We start from the raw sequence: 15,641 nt of genomic DNA on the forward strand, positions 1-15,641 counted from the left end.
CATCACCCTTGTGGGGAAAGGCTGAAGAGACTTTTCAGTTTGGAAATAAAACAAGGGGGGGGGTCATAGAATCATAGAGTTGGTATGTATTTCCAGGGTCATGTAGTGCAACTCCCTACAGAATTCAGGAAATTCACAACTACCTGCCCACCCACAGTGACCCGAATTCCATGCCCAGATGAGGCGACATGATAGATGTTTATGAAATTAGGGATGGAGTGGAGAGAGTGGATAAATACTAGAACTTGAGGGCATCCAATAAAGCTGGTGTGCAATAGGATCAGGACAGATAAAAGAGAGTGATAAAATGTGGAATTCACTGCCAGATGATGTAGTGATGGCCACAGGATTAAATTGCTTCAAAAGGGGATAAGACAGATTCATGGAGGATCAGTCTATAAATGGCTACTAGCCATGGTGACTGAGGGAAACGATGACATTCAGAGATGCTACACTTCTGAATTCCAGAGCCAGGAGACAACTCGAGAAGGCCTTGGCCTCTCTGCCCTGTTTTTACTCTTGGGAAACTGGTTGGCTACTGTGAGAGATGGCCTGCTGGACTAGATGAGGTATTGGTCTGACCCACCAGGGCTCTTCTGATAGGCCTCAGCCTTTCTGCCCTGTTGTTAGCCCTCCAGAGGAACAGGTTGGCTGCTGTGAGACGTGGCCTGCTGGACTAGATGAGCTGTTGGTCTGACCCAGCAGGGCTCTTCTTATGTTCTTATCATGGGAAGGCCTCGGACTCTCTGCCCTAATACAGCTTGGTGTAGTGGTTAGGAGCGCCGACTTCTAATCTGGTGAGCCAGGTTAATATCAGGGCTCTCTCAGCCTTACCTCCCTCCCAGGGTGCCTGTTGTGGGGAAAGGAAAGGGGATTGGAAGCCACTTTGAGACTCTGGGTAGAGAAAAGTGGCATGTAAGAACCAACTCTTCTTCTAAGCCGCTTTGGGACTCCTGGAAGAGAAAAGTGGCATATAAGAACCAACTCTTCTTCTGCCACCGAACACAGGGTCTTTAAAATGACCAAAAGAAGGAAAATAAAGATGACATGTTTCAGGGAATGATGGGGGATGGTACGTTACACTTGCAGGTGGACATGGGGATTAAGAGAGAGCAAATTTTTGGCAATTGTTACAAAAACCCCTTGTATGAGAATTTTAAAATGGCTGATGGGAGATACTGCAGTATTACAAAGTATAGTCTGTGGTACAGAAAGATCTAAGGTTGCAGCAAGCAACACTGGGAGAACAATTCCCCTGAAAAAGGCATCATGTACCTGTTCGGGTAATATGAAGCGCCACTCCAGGGAGCTGTGGGAGTTGGGAACAGTCAGTCGTGTGACTTTTTCATTTGATGCTGAGGATGGAGTGGAAGAGGACTGGGTTTTGCATCCCTGGGGCCTATTGTGTACGGCCGATGAAACGGCGGCATGGAGAACGCGGAGGAGGAAGAAGCAAAGCCAACCGCTTACGCACGGGATGGAACTAGGGTTGTGCGATTCGGCTGCCGAAGCGGCCGTTCCGTCCGGGCACAGCCAGCGCCGCGCCGCAGGGGGGGAGGGCGGTGCCGGCAGCGGCGTGACAGCGGGCGCAACCACGGCGCCTGCGTGGTAGCGCCCGCTGTCACGCCGCTGCTGGCACCGACCTTCCCCCCCCCCCGCGGCGCGGCGCTGGCTGCGCCCGGACGGAACGGCCCCTTCGGCAGCCGAATCGCACAACCCTAGATGGAATGCAACGGCGGCAAACCCCAGAGTATCCAATTATGCACCGACTCCGGAGCCGCTTCTGGTTGCACCCTGGTGCCAGGAAGCTCCACTTTCTTCCGCATCTCGCTAACGCGGCTTTTTCGGTTGCATACGTTGATTCTGCGCCCGGTTGCCGTCTGCAGCGTGCATAATTGGTGATTTTAGCTGCCGCCATTGCACCCTGAATGCGGACCTTCCACTCCGTGCATAATGGGCCTAGCAGAGCTTCTGTTTTGCCTGTAGGATGGCTGTGGTTCAGTACTCAGCATCTGCCTAGAGGGGGTGTACAAGACCTCCCGTTGAGGCCCCAAAGAGAGGCCAGAAGAGCTGGAAGAGAGAATCCTGACCCAGCTAGCCCAAATTCCTCCTGAGGCAGCCTCAGTGTATCAATTAGGGGCTTCAAGAGAATGTTGGTCCTGATCCTGTGGAACTCAGTGGACTGACCTGTGAGTAAGCAAGGCTGGATTGCATTCTGAGTTGTTCTTGCATTTTGCCAGGGATCTCTGGGAGTCTGAATTTTGATGAGGAGGACACAGATGAGGAGGAAGAAGCCAGAAAACCCCCAGAATCTCCTTCACCCTATTCTGAACCAGAGAGACTGAATTCTGCAATCAGTGAAAAGCCTGTACCAGTAAGCACAGAAGCTTCTCCCTCCAGCAGCCATTCCAGCCTCTGGTTTCTTGGACCAGCCCCTGGGTGACCTGTGCTAAGTCCATCCCTGAAGGTCCTGCCGGATATGCGCTTATCCCCGCTTGCTTCCTTTTCTTTCTTTTCTTTTTGGGGGGGGGGCTATTTTGGAAGGGGTTCTAATGATTTCTACTCTGTGTTATTTTCACCAAAATGCCCAGTGCGCTTATGCTTGTTTCTGCACGAATAGATTCTGCACTTTCTTCAATAAGAGTTCTAGATTCAAGGAGTAGAGTTTTTCCTGCCTCTAGGCATGAGCATAAGTAGGAGGACTTTGTAAAAAACAGAGCACTCATTTCTCCAGCAGGAATTGGGGGCTTCCTCTGCTGTGGCACCACAGACAGATGAGCAGCTGGGAGAAATTGAAAACCTGGAGGAGTTTGTACTGCGCCCTGCAGCTCGCAGCATGACCACTAAGTGTCGAATCACGAGAGATAAGAAGGGGATAGACCGAGGCCTCTTCCCTACTTACTACATGCACCTGGAACGGGACGACAACAGAAAAGTATTAAGAACAAAAGAAACTATGTCTTTCCTCAATTGATAGGGTGCGGTGTAGATTTTAAATAAATAAATAGATTCAAGCCCCTCCCTCAACAGGGTAGAATAGTGGACATGCTTTAGCAATCTAAAATTCATTTGTAAAATCCGATTGAAATGGTGAGCCCCAGCCTTCACTGAAAGCTTTGGTTTTCCACGTTTCCTCCTCTTTGCATGCACAACTCTTGATGAGAAATTGACAACAGTTTGTTATGACTTTCCAACTTAACAGAATGACCAACTACAATTTGTTTGTTGCTTACAAACTATAATCCATACTAGATTAGCCTTAGAATTCTGGTTTGTAAAGAAGAAATAAATCTCAGTTGGTTTTATCTTCAACTCCAGCTCAGCCTCAGAGTGCCATCAAAATGTGATCTTGTTGTAATTGTTTAGATGATTTCCAGGTAGTGTAGTCTGATGATATGAGAGGTTGCATCCATTCTTGATTCTTGGTTGTTATATCAATTTAAAGGAGATTACCTGGCTGAGCTCTGGGAATGGAGATCTCGACCCTCTTGGCAGAGTCAGTTGAGAGTCCCCTCAATAAAAAGACCTGTGTGGACTCTGAGGATTTAAAGAACGGTGGGCTGGCCATCAGCATCCCCTTCTTCTTAGGCAGGTGAGGAAAGCAAAGAGGAGAACCCACACGTTGTGGGAAAGCCCTTCCTTGAAGTGCCCTTTTAGGTCTGGTCAATGCTATTAAGACATCCTATTTCCTAAGGTGACGTTTTGTTTTGCCTGCACCAACTCTTTCTTTTGAGGGGGGGAGGCATTCTGTCTGAATGGCAAAAATTATTTGTTTTTATCTGTGCAGATTAAAAAACCCAGAAGATTAATTTTTGAGGAAGAAAGATTTCTTGAAAAGGTAGCATCCAGAGTATATGTTCACACTGTATTGGTGCTAAATGTTCATGGATATTAGAATAGGCATAAGAAAAACAATTTGATAAGTAAGATGGAGATGGTTACAATGTTATCCTCATCTGTTGTGAAAAATGCAGTAGTACATTCCATAGTCACTGCCTTAATTTGTGCAGAAGCCATAGCTGGTCCCTTGGCTTCTGAGTCTGGAAGAATTCAGTCTTCTTCCTTCATACTGTTTCCCTAAGAACCCCCCTACACACACACACACACACACACACACACACATACTTCTGTTAGCCCTGCTAGAGTGGGGGAAATGAACATATCAATCAAAGCATAGATTAAAAAAAGCCTAAACCTTTTCAGCTGAATGAAAGGTCCTGGAGTGTCATTGTGTATATAGAGCTGTAGGTAGCTCAATATTAGGACTGCAAATCAGAGTTTCAGGTCTTGAAAGGGCAGGCTGCCCGAGAAAGCCCCCTTTTCAGTAATGAAGAGCTATGGGAATATCTCCCTATAGCAGTATCAAAATTGAAGGGAGTGGGTTAATCATAGAATCATAGAGTTGGAAGGGGCCATACAGGCCATCTAGTTCAACCCCCTGCTCAATGCAGGATCCAAGAGAAGCACCCAGATGCTTTCCACTGTAGATATGCTCTCCTTCACTAGAATTTCCTGACAGGTAAGCCCTTTCCTCACATACAGTGCCCCTCCTCTACCTCTTCGATCTATTCTGTTTTTTTCTGAACAGTTCATATCCATCCACCATTACATTCCAGTCATGAGAATCATTCCACCAAGTTTTTGTGATGCCCACTAGATCATACCTTTCCATCAGCATGAGAAGTTCCAGCTCTTCCTTCTTATTGCCCATGCTTCAGGCATTAGTATAAAGACATCTGAATCCTTTTACTTTTGGTTCCCTATGAGCTGGCCTTGCCGGTTGGGCTGCCCCCGATCATTCTCCTTCCATACACTCCCTATGTTGATCGTCTCCTTCCCCTTGTGGCTTCATTTTAAAGCTCTCCTGATGAATCTCCCCAGGTTCCTGCCAAACACATTCTTCCCCAGCTTCAACGAGTGCAGTCCATCAGGTGCTAGTAGGCCTTCCTCAAGAAAGCCTATCCCATGGTCCCAGAAACCAAATCTCTCCTGCCAACACCAACTATGCAGCCACTGATTCACCTCCATTATCTTCCTCTCCCAATGCATTCCTCTTCCTTTGACAGGCAAGATTGAAGAGAATACCACTTGTGCCCCCATTTGCTTGAGCTTCCTCCCCAGATCTTGATAGTCTGTTTTAATAGGAGCGATGGTATTCACAGACATGTCATTCTTTCCCACGTGGACCATCACAATTCAAATCAAATATAAACTGCTTTGTATGATAGATATCTCCCCACAGCTCTTACCTTGATAACAATGTTTGTATTTCTAGGTATTCCTTCTTGCAGGGAGAAAAAGGAAAAAGAGCAAAACATCAAATTATATAGTTTCAGTTGATCCAACAGATTTATCCAGGGAAGGGGAAAGTTTTGTCGGCAAACTCAGGTGAGATCCATAAAGAAATGAATAATTGAGCACATGAGGAATTGCTTGATCAGCCGTTTGGTTCATCTTTCCCCCTCAGTTCTTTCTGCTTTAACAGCTCACTAGGGTCTTAGGTAGAGGCCTTCCCAGGCTCTGCTGCTGGTAGTAGATGCTGCAGGATGAACTTAGATCTTTCAGCATGCAATGTGCACGCCAATCAGTACGTCTCCTCTCCAAATAAGATATTTAGTGACCTTCGCCCTATAGTTGCTGTGGTACATTTTGCCTCTTGGTTCCACCCAGACTGCTTCCCCTCTCGTGAGCTGGTTGCTTCTTGCAATGAATGGATTTACTATTGGCTGCCTCTTGTGAAAGTGCTTATTTCTGCTAGATGGATAAATTGTCAGACTACCTATGTTGATGCAGGTGAAGAAAATACCCATGCTTAAGTATTTCCACCAAGAGCCAGTTTGGTGTAGTGGTTAGGAGTGCCAACTTCTAATCTGGCATGCCAGGTTCGATTTTGCGCTCCCCCACATGCAACCAGCTGGGTGACCTTGGGCTTGCCACGGCACTGATAAAACTGCTCTGACCGAGCAGTGGTATCAGCGCTCTCTCAGCCTCACCACCCCACAGGGTGTCTGTTGTGGGGAGAGGAATGGGAAGGTGACTTTAAGCCACTTTGAGCCTCCTTCAGGTAGGGAAAAGTGGCATATAAGAACCAACTCTTCTTCCTCCTCTTCCAAAATTTAAGGCCTGCTTGGAATGAACTGCTGTTAAAATTTCAGTGAAAATACTATAAATGACTCTTATTTTACCTTATCGTAGGTCAAATCTTATGGGAACTAAATTTACTGTCTATGATCATGGAATTAACCCAGTGAAGGCACAGGGGCTTGTGGAGAAAGCACACACCCGACAGGAACTGGCTGCTGTTTGTTACGTAAGTGATTTTCTGTTGAGGGAGTGGAAAGGCTGACTGCATGCTGCACATCTTTCTTCTGTGCACCTTTGTTCTTTATCACCCTGAAGGATCAAAACAGCTTTCATGGCATGGCGACAACCCTGCAAACCACTTATGGGTGATGCCTTGGGAGGTGATAATGCCAGTGTAATTAGTGTTGTGAATTTCTGGGAACCACACGGTCTGCAAGCAGTTCTGCAGGGCCTACAAGACCGAAGTGTTCCACCAGGCCTGTGGTTCAGGCCATAGAGCACCAGCAATGTCTGGCCTTCCTACATAGACAGTAACATCTGGACACCAACCAGTAAATATCATGATGGCACTTTAATCTGCCTCCCTCCAACCAGAGAGAAGATGGTGGGCTCCTGGGTGTTAATGTGAATTGGTTTTAATAATTCAAATGTTTTAATTTGATTGTACTAAAATGCTATGCACCACCCTGAGCCCTTGGGCAAGGGTGGCATACAAAATGAAAAAATAAATAAGTTGGTCTGACTGCATTCGCCCTTAAATCTACTTTTTTGATCCAAACAGTTAGTTAAAATGATGATAGAGCTGGAAGGGACCTCCAGGATCATCTAGTCCAACCCCCTGCACAATGCTCACAACCTCACAACCACCTGCCCACCCACAGGGACCACAGTTTCATGCCCAAGTGATCCCCCAACTAAAAATCTCCAGAATCCCGCCTGGTCTGAAGGAAATTCACCTATCATCCCTCAGCAGCAATTAGCAATTCCCTGGGTCTGCAAGGAAGGGCCACAAGGGACAAGCCCTGGCACATCCCCTCCTGCTCACCCACTCACAATCTGCCAAAGTTCATAAAATCAGCATTTTAGCCAGATGACTATCTAGCCTCTGCTTAAAAACTTCCAAAGGAGGAGAACCCACTACCTCTTGAGGAACCGTTCTAATTGTGAGGAACTTATTCTGGATGTTTAGCCAAAAATCCTTTTGAATTAATCTCAACCCATTGGTTCTAGTCTGACCCTCTGGGCCAACAGAAAACAACTCTGCTCCATCTTCCATATGAGATTGGGTTTAAAAGAGGCCTGTTGTATGCCCGTTGCTCAAAAAAACCATCCCTGGACCCACAGGAGCCTGACACCTACCGCTCCATCTCGCATCTACTGTTTCTGGGGAAGTTGTTTGAAAGGGCTGCTGTGGAAGAAATATCAACATTCCTGGAGGAAACTTCAGCCCTTGACCCATTTCAGTCAGGTTTCTGGCTTGGCCATGGGGTGGAACTACTGCTAGGCGCCCTGACAGATGACCTCTGCTGCCACCGCAGTTGGGGTCACGGCATGCGAGTGGTTGAGAACCGCTGTTCTGGGACTCCTTGAGTTTTTCTGACCACGGGATTCTACCCAACATAACTTTGTTAAGAGTTGCTCTCCTGAGGTCCAACAGACATGTCATTCTTGTGTGGCTACTTACTGCTTTTGTCTTCCCTAAGATCATAAAGTCCAAAATCACATGGTCACTACTACGAAGCTCGCCCACAACTCTTACCTTGTCAACCGGTTCTTCCCTATTTGTGAAAATCAAGTCTAAAAATAGCAGACCCCCTGGTTGCCCCTCCCACTTTCTGGGAAATGAAGTTTTCAGCAAGACAAGTAGTGGACTTTTCATTTTTATCAGAGCTGGTCTTCCAGCTGATATCTGGGCAATTGAAATCTCCCATGACCACTAGGTCCTGTCTCTCTGAGAACTTCGTCATCCAAGTCCTCTGCCTATAGCAGACCTTACCATAATATCACTATTATTTCCTAGTCCTTTTATTTTTAAGAGATTGGTTTTCAAAGATAATTATGTGCCTCCTTGGGTGAGGATAGTGAGAAGTAAACCGGGTTAGTTTGGTTTATCTGAATAGTTTTTAGTATCTATGGATTATCAGCAAGCTAGTTTTCTTTTTGTCAAAGAAAAACATAAAAGACAGTGTGGCCTAAACATAACTAGGAACAACCTAAATAGGGTTGTTCCAATGTCCTATATAAGGAATTTAGATAATCTAGATCAGTGGTCCCCAACCTTTTTATCACCGGGGACCACTCACCGGGGACCACTCAGTGCCTTTTACTGAGGCCCGGTGGGGGGAGGGTAGTTTACTCCTCTACTCTCAACCACTCCCCTAACGCTCTCTGATCGCTATGGTAATGTTTAAACATCCCTTCAAAATAAGATACAGACACGCCACAACAATGAACATAAGGAACATTTTATTTTCATGGAAATTTTAACTCATGACAATGACAAATCAATGGGAACCCTGAGCTTGTTTCTCTGCAACGAGGTAGTCCCATCTGGGAGTGATGGGAGACAATGACACCCGAAGTGTGTTGTAAAGGGCCGGGGGGGGGGGGAGAGAAGGCGTCCTTCGGGGCCCACCTCCAATTAGTCGAAGGACCACATGCGGTCCGCAGCCTACAGGGTGGGGATCGCTAATCTAGATTACTGAAGAGCTTTCACCCTCATAAAACATGATTCTTTAACCTCCACTGAAATAGCGGGTAAATATAGGAATTTTCCATGGGAAGAACATTTATGCATATACAGAGTTGGAAATGTTGAGACTGTGGATCATATAATTTTTAATGTTATCTGTATCAACGAATTTGTGCATTTCTTATAGATCGTATATATTCAGTTATACACTGGATAGATGGAATATTTTATCTGGTTAGAATATTTTATCTGCTTCGCGCGACTGCCGGGGGCTTCCCTGGGCGGAATATTTTATCTGCTTCGCGTGACTGCCGGGGGCTCCCTGGGCGGCGGGCTGACGCGTCGGAGGCGCTTCGCGCCTCCGACGCGTCAGCCCGCCAGCAAGGAAGCAACTGCGAGCCGCGCTTTGCGCGGCTCGCAGTTGCTTCCTTGTGAGTGGGGTGGGAATCGACTGAGCCAATCGGCAGGCACTTCGCGCCTGCCGATTGGCTCGGCCGATGGTCCGTCAAGAGGAAGGGGCCAATCGGCACCCTTCCTCATCCCGGACCGAGCCCGCCCTAACTCCTCCTACACAGCCCTTACGGCTTTATTTAGTCCGTGGCGCCCGTGGCGCCACGGGCGGTGTAAAGATTTGATGATGATGATGTAGTATGTCATATTCTGTATGGTTTTTCTAAAACTGGTCTTGGACCATAAGAATTAATTCTGATTCTGATTCACTTGTTCTTCTGTCTCTATCTGAGGTAATAACAAATTTCCATCGCAACAAATCATTTTTTGTAATGTAATCAGCTGTTCAAACTGACTGATCTCTCTTAGAGCTCTGCCGTGTTGATGATCTTCTTTAGTATTGATACAAATAGGAAGCCGTGTTGGTCTGAAGGAGCACAATAAAATCAGAGTCCAGTCAGGCACCTTTAAGACCAACCAAGATTTATTCAGGGTGTGAGCTTCCGAGTGCAAGCACCCTTCCTCAGACTGTGATCTTCTTACATGACACATGAGTATATATTCCCTGTCATGTAAGAAGATCATAGTCTGACGAAGGGTGCTTGCACTCTAAAGCTCACGCCCCGAATAAATCTTGGTTGGTCTCAAAGGTGCTACTGGACTGTGATTTTATTGTGCTTCTTTAGTATTGAAACAGATTGATAGTATAGTAACTATTAAATGCTGATTCTTTCATCTCTAATATATTGTTAGGACTTGAGGTTTGTCTGTGCATTTACCATATTGATGTATGTTAAGAAATCACTGTTATTTCTTGAATTCTTATCATGGTAAGCTTCTACCGGGGACATATATCTAATTGTATGCCTCTTTTCTAGTGTTATTATCATTTTGGCTGATTTCTCTATCCATAAATAACTTTATAAACCTTCATCTAGGTCTGCTGATTCAAGATTTACTGTTCTTTATCTTGGATTTTTAATCCAGTCCACAATCCACATCAGACCTGGCAGCTTGATAATATAATTTTATATTTGGAACTGTTAACCCTCCTCTCGCTTTTTCTCATCTTGGGGGATTTAAAAACTTATTTTTAGTTTCTTGCCATTCCAAATAAATCTATTTATCTGTTTTTGCCCCTTGTCAGTATTCTTTCTTCTATATTTATAGGTAGCTTTTGGAATAAAAACATTAATCTTGGCAATACATTCAATTTGATTGCTGAAATTCTTATTCCCTCCTGCAAAGGAAACCAATGTATTAGGATTCAAGGGACCCAGGAAAATGTCAGTCATCCTTCCAGGAATGAATCTAAACCACCAACGGATTCCAGTCAGACCACGAAATGTAAGTCTGGATTTCAATCACAATTGCAATGAAATGGGTAACTGGAATTTCAGATCGGAGCCCACTTCAGTGGACATCTTGGAAAATAAGAAAAGAAGCTTGTCCATAGTATGTGTGATGGCCAAGTTTCTGAGATCCTTTATTGCCTTTTAATTCCATGAAATGAATGTGTGTGTGTATACCAGTAATTAATAATATGTATAAAATATTCCCCCCTTCAAGGATCGCTGCCTAGCCGTGGCAATGGGGCTTGTGTAGCTCACTGGATCTATGAGCTATGCCGTGCAGGGCCACCCAAGACGGACAGATCATAGCAAAGAGCTCTGACAAAAGGTGATCCACTGGAGAAGGAAATGGCAAACCACTCCAGTATCTTTGCCATGAAAACCCTATGGATAAGTTCAAAAGGCAAAACAATATGATGCCAGAAGATGAGCCCCTCAGGTTGGAAGGTGTCCAATATGCTACTGGGGATGAGCAGACGACTAGTACGAGTAGCGCCAGAATGAATGAAGAGACTGGGCAAAAGCTGAAAGGACGCTCAGTTGTGGAAGTAACTGGTGGCAAAATGACAGTCAGATGCTGTAAAGGTTTTTATTCCATAGGAATAAAGGAATTTTAGGAATCAGTGAACTAAAATGGACAGGAATGGGTGAATTTAATTCAGATGACAATCAGGTATACTATTGTGGACAAGAATCTCGCAGAAGAAATGGAGTAGCCTTCATAATCAATAAGAGAGTAGGAAAAGCAGTCTTGGGATACAATCCCCAAAATGACAGAATGATCTTAGTTCAAATCCAAGGCAAACCATTCAACATCACAGTAATCCAGGTCTATGCCCCTACCACTGCTGCTGAAGAGGATGAAGTTGACCAGTTCTATGAAGCCCTACAACATCTTCTAGAAGCAACGCCAAAAAATAATGTGCTTATCATCATGGGGGATTGGAATGCTAAAGTAGGAAGCCAAAAGATAACCGGGATAACAAGCAAGTTTGGCCTTGGAGTACAAAATGAGGCAGGGCACAGGCTGGTAGAATTTTAGCAAGAGAATACAATGGTCATAGCAAACACTCTTTTCCAACAACCCAAGAGACGACTCTACACATGGACATCACCAGACGGTCAACACAGAAATCAGATTGACTTTGTGCTCTGCGGCCAAAGATGGAGAAGTTCTATACAGTCAGTAAAAACAAGACCAGGAGCCTTGTGGTTCAGATCATGAGCTTCTTGTTGCAAAATTTAGGCTTAAATTGAAAAAAGTAGGGAAAAGCACTAGGCCACTCAGGTATGAACTAAATCATATCCCCGACGAATATACAGTAGAGGTGACAAATAGATTTAAGGAATTAGATCTGATAGACAGAGTGCCTGAAGAACTATGGACGGAGGTTCGCAACATTGTACAAGAGGTAGCAAAATAAAACCATCCCAAAGAAAAAGAAATGCAAGAAATCAAAATGGCTGTCTGAGGAAGCTTTACAAATAGCTAAGGAGAGAAGGGAAGTGAAAGGCAAGGGAGAAAGAGAAAGATACACCCAACTGAATGCAGAATTCCAGAGAAAAGCTAGAAGAGATAAGAATGCCTTCTTAAATAAACAGTGCAAACAAATAGAAGAAAACAATAGAATGGGGAGGACCAGAGATAAGGGACCAAAATGGTAGGGACCTCACAGAAGCAGATTTAAAAAAGGTGGCAAAATTATACAGAAGAACTATACAAGAGCGAGCTTAACATCCCTGATAGCCACAGTGGGGTAGTTACTGACTTGGAGCCAGACATCCTGGAATGTGAAGTCAAATGGGCCTTAGGAAGTCTGAGCAACAATAAAGCTAGTGGTGGTGACAGCATTCCAGTTGAACTATTCAAAATCTTAAAAGACGATGCAGTAAAAGTGCTACACTCAATATACCAGCAAAATCACAAGATGTCATAGTCCCATTGTATACGGCACTGGTCAGACCACACCTGGAGTACTGTGTGCAGTTCTGGAGGCCTCACTTCAAGAAAGTTGTAGATAAAATTGAAAGGGTACAGAGTAGAGCGACGAAGATGATCTGGGGCCAAGGGACCAAGCCCTATGAAGATAGGTTGATGGACTTGGGAATGTTCAGCCTGGATAAAGGGAGGTTGAGAGGGGACATGATAGCCCTCTTTAAGTATTTGAAAGGTTGTCACTTGGAGGAGGGCAGGATGCTGTTTCTGTTGGCTGCAGAGGAGAGGACATGCAGTAATGGGTTTAAACTTCAAGTACAACGATATAGGATAGATATCAGGAAAAAAATTTTCACAGAATAGTTCAGCAGTGGAATAGGCTGCCTAAGGAGGTGGTGAGCTCCCCCTCACTGGCAGTCTTCAAGCAAAGGTTGGATACACACTTTTCTTGGATGCTTTAGAATGCTTAGGGCTAATCCTGCATTGAGCAGGGGGTTGGACTAGATGGCCTGTATGGCCCCTTCCAACTCTATGATTCTATGATTCTATGATTCTAACTTTGGAAAACTCAACAATGGCCACAGGATTGGAAAAGGTCATTTAACATTCCAATCCCAAAGAAGGGCAATGCCAAAGAATGTTCTAACTACCGCACCATTGCACTCATTTCTCATGGTAGTAAAGTTATGCTCAAAATCCTACAAGCTAGGCTCCAGCAATATGTGAACCAAGAACTTCCAGAAGTACAGGGAGGATTTCGAAGAAGCAGAGGAACTAGAGATCAAATTGCCAACATACGCTGGATCACGGAGAAAGCCTGGGAGTTCCAGAAGAACATATACAGTATTTGGTGGCGTATAAGACTACTTTCCCCCCCTGAAAAACATGCCTTCAATTGGGGGGGTCATCCTATACGCCGGGTGCACTTCAGTTGGGATAGACATAGCTGCCCATAGTGGCCCATAGTTATGTAATGTAATGTAACAAACTATATTTTGAGTGGAAATGTTGGGGGTCGTCTTATACGCCGGCAAATACGGTACTTCTGCTTCATTGATTATGCTAAAACCTTTGATTGTGTGGAGCACAACAAATTGTGGCAAGTTCTTAAAGAGATGGGAATACCAGAGCATCTTATCTGTCTTTTGAGAAACCTATATGCAGGTCAAGAAGCAGCAGTGAGAACCGGACATGGAATCACTGATTGGTTCAAAATTGAGAAAGGAGTTCGGCAAGGCTGTATACAAGGCTGTATTAAATAGGCAATGCCTTGCCTATTTAACTTGCACGTGGAGCACATCATGAGAAAGGCGGGGTTAGATGAGTCACAGATTGGGATCAAGACTGCAGGAAGAAATATCAGCAACCTCAGATATGCAGATGATACCATCATGGCATGCGGCCCTCTCAATTCCTGGCAAATAGATCGGGAAGAAATGGAGGTAGTGACAGATCTTATTTTTCTGGGCTCCAAGATCACTGCAGATGGGGACTGCAGCAAAGAAATTAAAAGACGCTTGCTCTTGGGGAGGAAAGCTATGGCAAATCTAGACAGCATCCTAAAAAGCAGAGACATCACCTTGCCAACAAAAGTGTGTTTAGTCAAGGCTATGGTCTTCCCAGTTGCAATGTATGGCTGCGAAAGTTGGACCATATGGAAGGCCGAGCGTCAAAGAATTGAGGCTTTTGAACTCTGGTGCTGGAGAAGACTCTTGCGAGTCCCTTGGACTGCAAGGTGAACAAACCGGTAGAGGACAGGAAGGCCTGGAGGATCACTGTCCATGGGGTCACGACGGGTCGGACACAACTTTGCACCTAACAACAACAATGTGCCTTCCAACTCCCTTGGACAGGGGCCCTGTTTCATGCATTCCCTCCTTTGCCACTCGTCCCCGACTCATCTCATCTCCAAGCACCGACTGCTTCAACCACCTCATTCTCTGTCGTCCCCTTCTTCTTTTGCCCTCAATCACTCCCAGCATTAGGCTCTTCTCCAGGGAGTCCTTCCTTTTCATGAGGTGGCCAAAGTATTTGAGTTTCATCTTCAGGATCTGGCCTTCTAAGGAGCAGTCAGGGCTGATCTCCTCTAGGACTGATCTCCTCTAGTTACAGATTTTATTTTCCTGTGCTCCAAGATCACTGCAGATGGGGACTGCAGCAAAGAAATTACAGGGCATCGCAGTTGAAGAGGGATATAGGCAAACTGGAGCGCAACAAAGATTGGTTTGGAGACCAAGACGTAGGAGGAAAGATTGGGGGAGCTTGGTCTGTTGAGCCTGGAGAGGAGATGACTGAGAGGGGATCTGATAACCATCGTCAAGTATTTAAAAGGGTGCCATGCAGAGGATGGAGCAGAGTTGTTCTCTCTTGCCCCTGAAGGATGGACCAGAACGAATGGGATGGAATTAATGCAAAAGAAATTCCATCTAAACATCCGGAAGAAGTTCCTGACAGTCAGAGCGGTTTCTCAGTGGAACAGGCTTCCTCGGGAGGTGGTGGGTTCTCCATTTTTGGAAATTTTTAAACAGAGGCTGGAGAGCCATCTGACGGAGAGCCTTCGGGGAAGGGGAGGGAGACCGGATGCCATGTCGGAGATGCTGAAGTGTTTCTCTAGACTTGTTTTGCACCCCAGTTGGGATTTCCTCTCCAAGATAGTTTCTAAGTTTCACGTGGTTCTCCCTGTGTTTTTTATTATTTATACAGGACTAAAGACCTCAGGAAGTCTGACTCTTGAAATGTCACTGGGGCCCTTGTAAAGGGGGTAGGGCGTCACCCAGTCCATTTCCAGGTGGTTGGTTTGGGCTGTGAAAGCTGCTGACAAGGCAGCAAAATCGGCATGCCCCTTGGATCTTCGAGTTCTCTTAGGGCACAAGCGACATTCTCAGTCTTTTCCAGGAATGTTCCCAGGCAGGACATTAGTGAATCAGCAACCTGGGAAAAAGACACCTTTGTTAGACACTGCACACTGGATGTGAAGGCCGGAGCAGAGATGCATGTTGGCAAAGCAGTGCTGCATTCTCTCTTTGCCTGAGGTCTTGACCCTCCTCCTAAGGTAACTGAGCTCTCTAAGGTCCCAGTGTGGGGCTGCACATCAAGATGGCAGATGAAAATAGAGTTGCTTACCTGT

The 15,641-nt window shown here is 45.5% G+C and overlaps 2 protein-coding genes across 6 annotated transcripts in view; one reads left to right on the forward strand and one right to left on the reverse strand.

Moving 5' to 3' along the window:
• The window catches only part of FOXM1 (forkhead box M1), a 222,687-nt gene that overhangs the window by 101,994 nt on the left and 105,052 nt on the right, over positions 1 to 15,641 (reverse strand). The gene's annotated exons all lie outside the window — the stretch shown is intronic.
• TULP3 (TUB like protein 3) overlaps positions 1 to 15,641 on the forward strand; it is a 49,773-nt gene that overhangs the window by 26,537 nt on the left and 7,595 nt on the right. For 3 of the 5 annotated variants that reach the window (XM_077301616.1, XM_077301618.1, XM_077301620.1), the window contains exons 5-9: positions 2,241 to 2,374; positions 2,735 to 2,935; positions 5,276 to 5,388; positions 6,196 to 6,310; positions 10,475 to 10,573. In XM_077301616.1, coding sequence (XP_077157731.1) covers positions 2,241 to 2,374; positions 2,735 to 2,935; positions 5,276 to 5,388; positions 6,196 to 6,310; positions 10,475 to 10,573 — 662 coding nt within the window. The remainder of the gene's footprint in view (positions 1 to 2,240; positions 2,375 to 2,734; positions 2,936 to 5,275; positions 5,389 to 6,195; positions 6,311 to 10,474; positions 10,574 to 15,641) is intronic. The other 2 variants (XM_077301617.1, XM_077301621.1) reach the window with 2 other exon arrangements.

This window comes from Paroedura picta, chromosome 10 (genome assembly GCF_049243985.1).
Source record: "Paroedura picta isolate Pp20150507F chromosome 10, Ppicta_v3.0, whole genome shotgun sequence".
NCBI classification, from domain to species: domain Eukaryota; kingdom Metazoa; phylum Chordata; class Lepidosauria; order Squamata; family Gekkonidae; genus Paroedura; species Paroedura picta.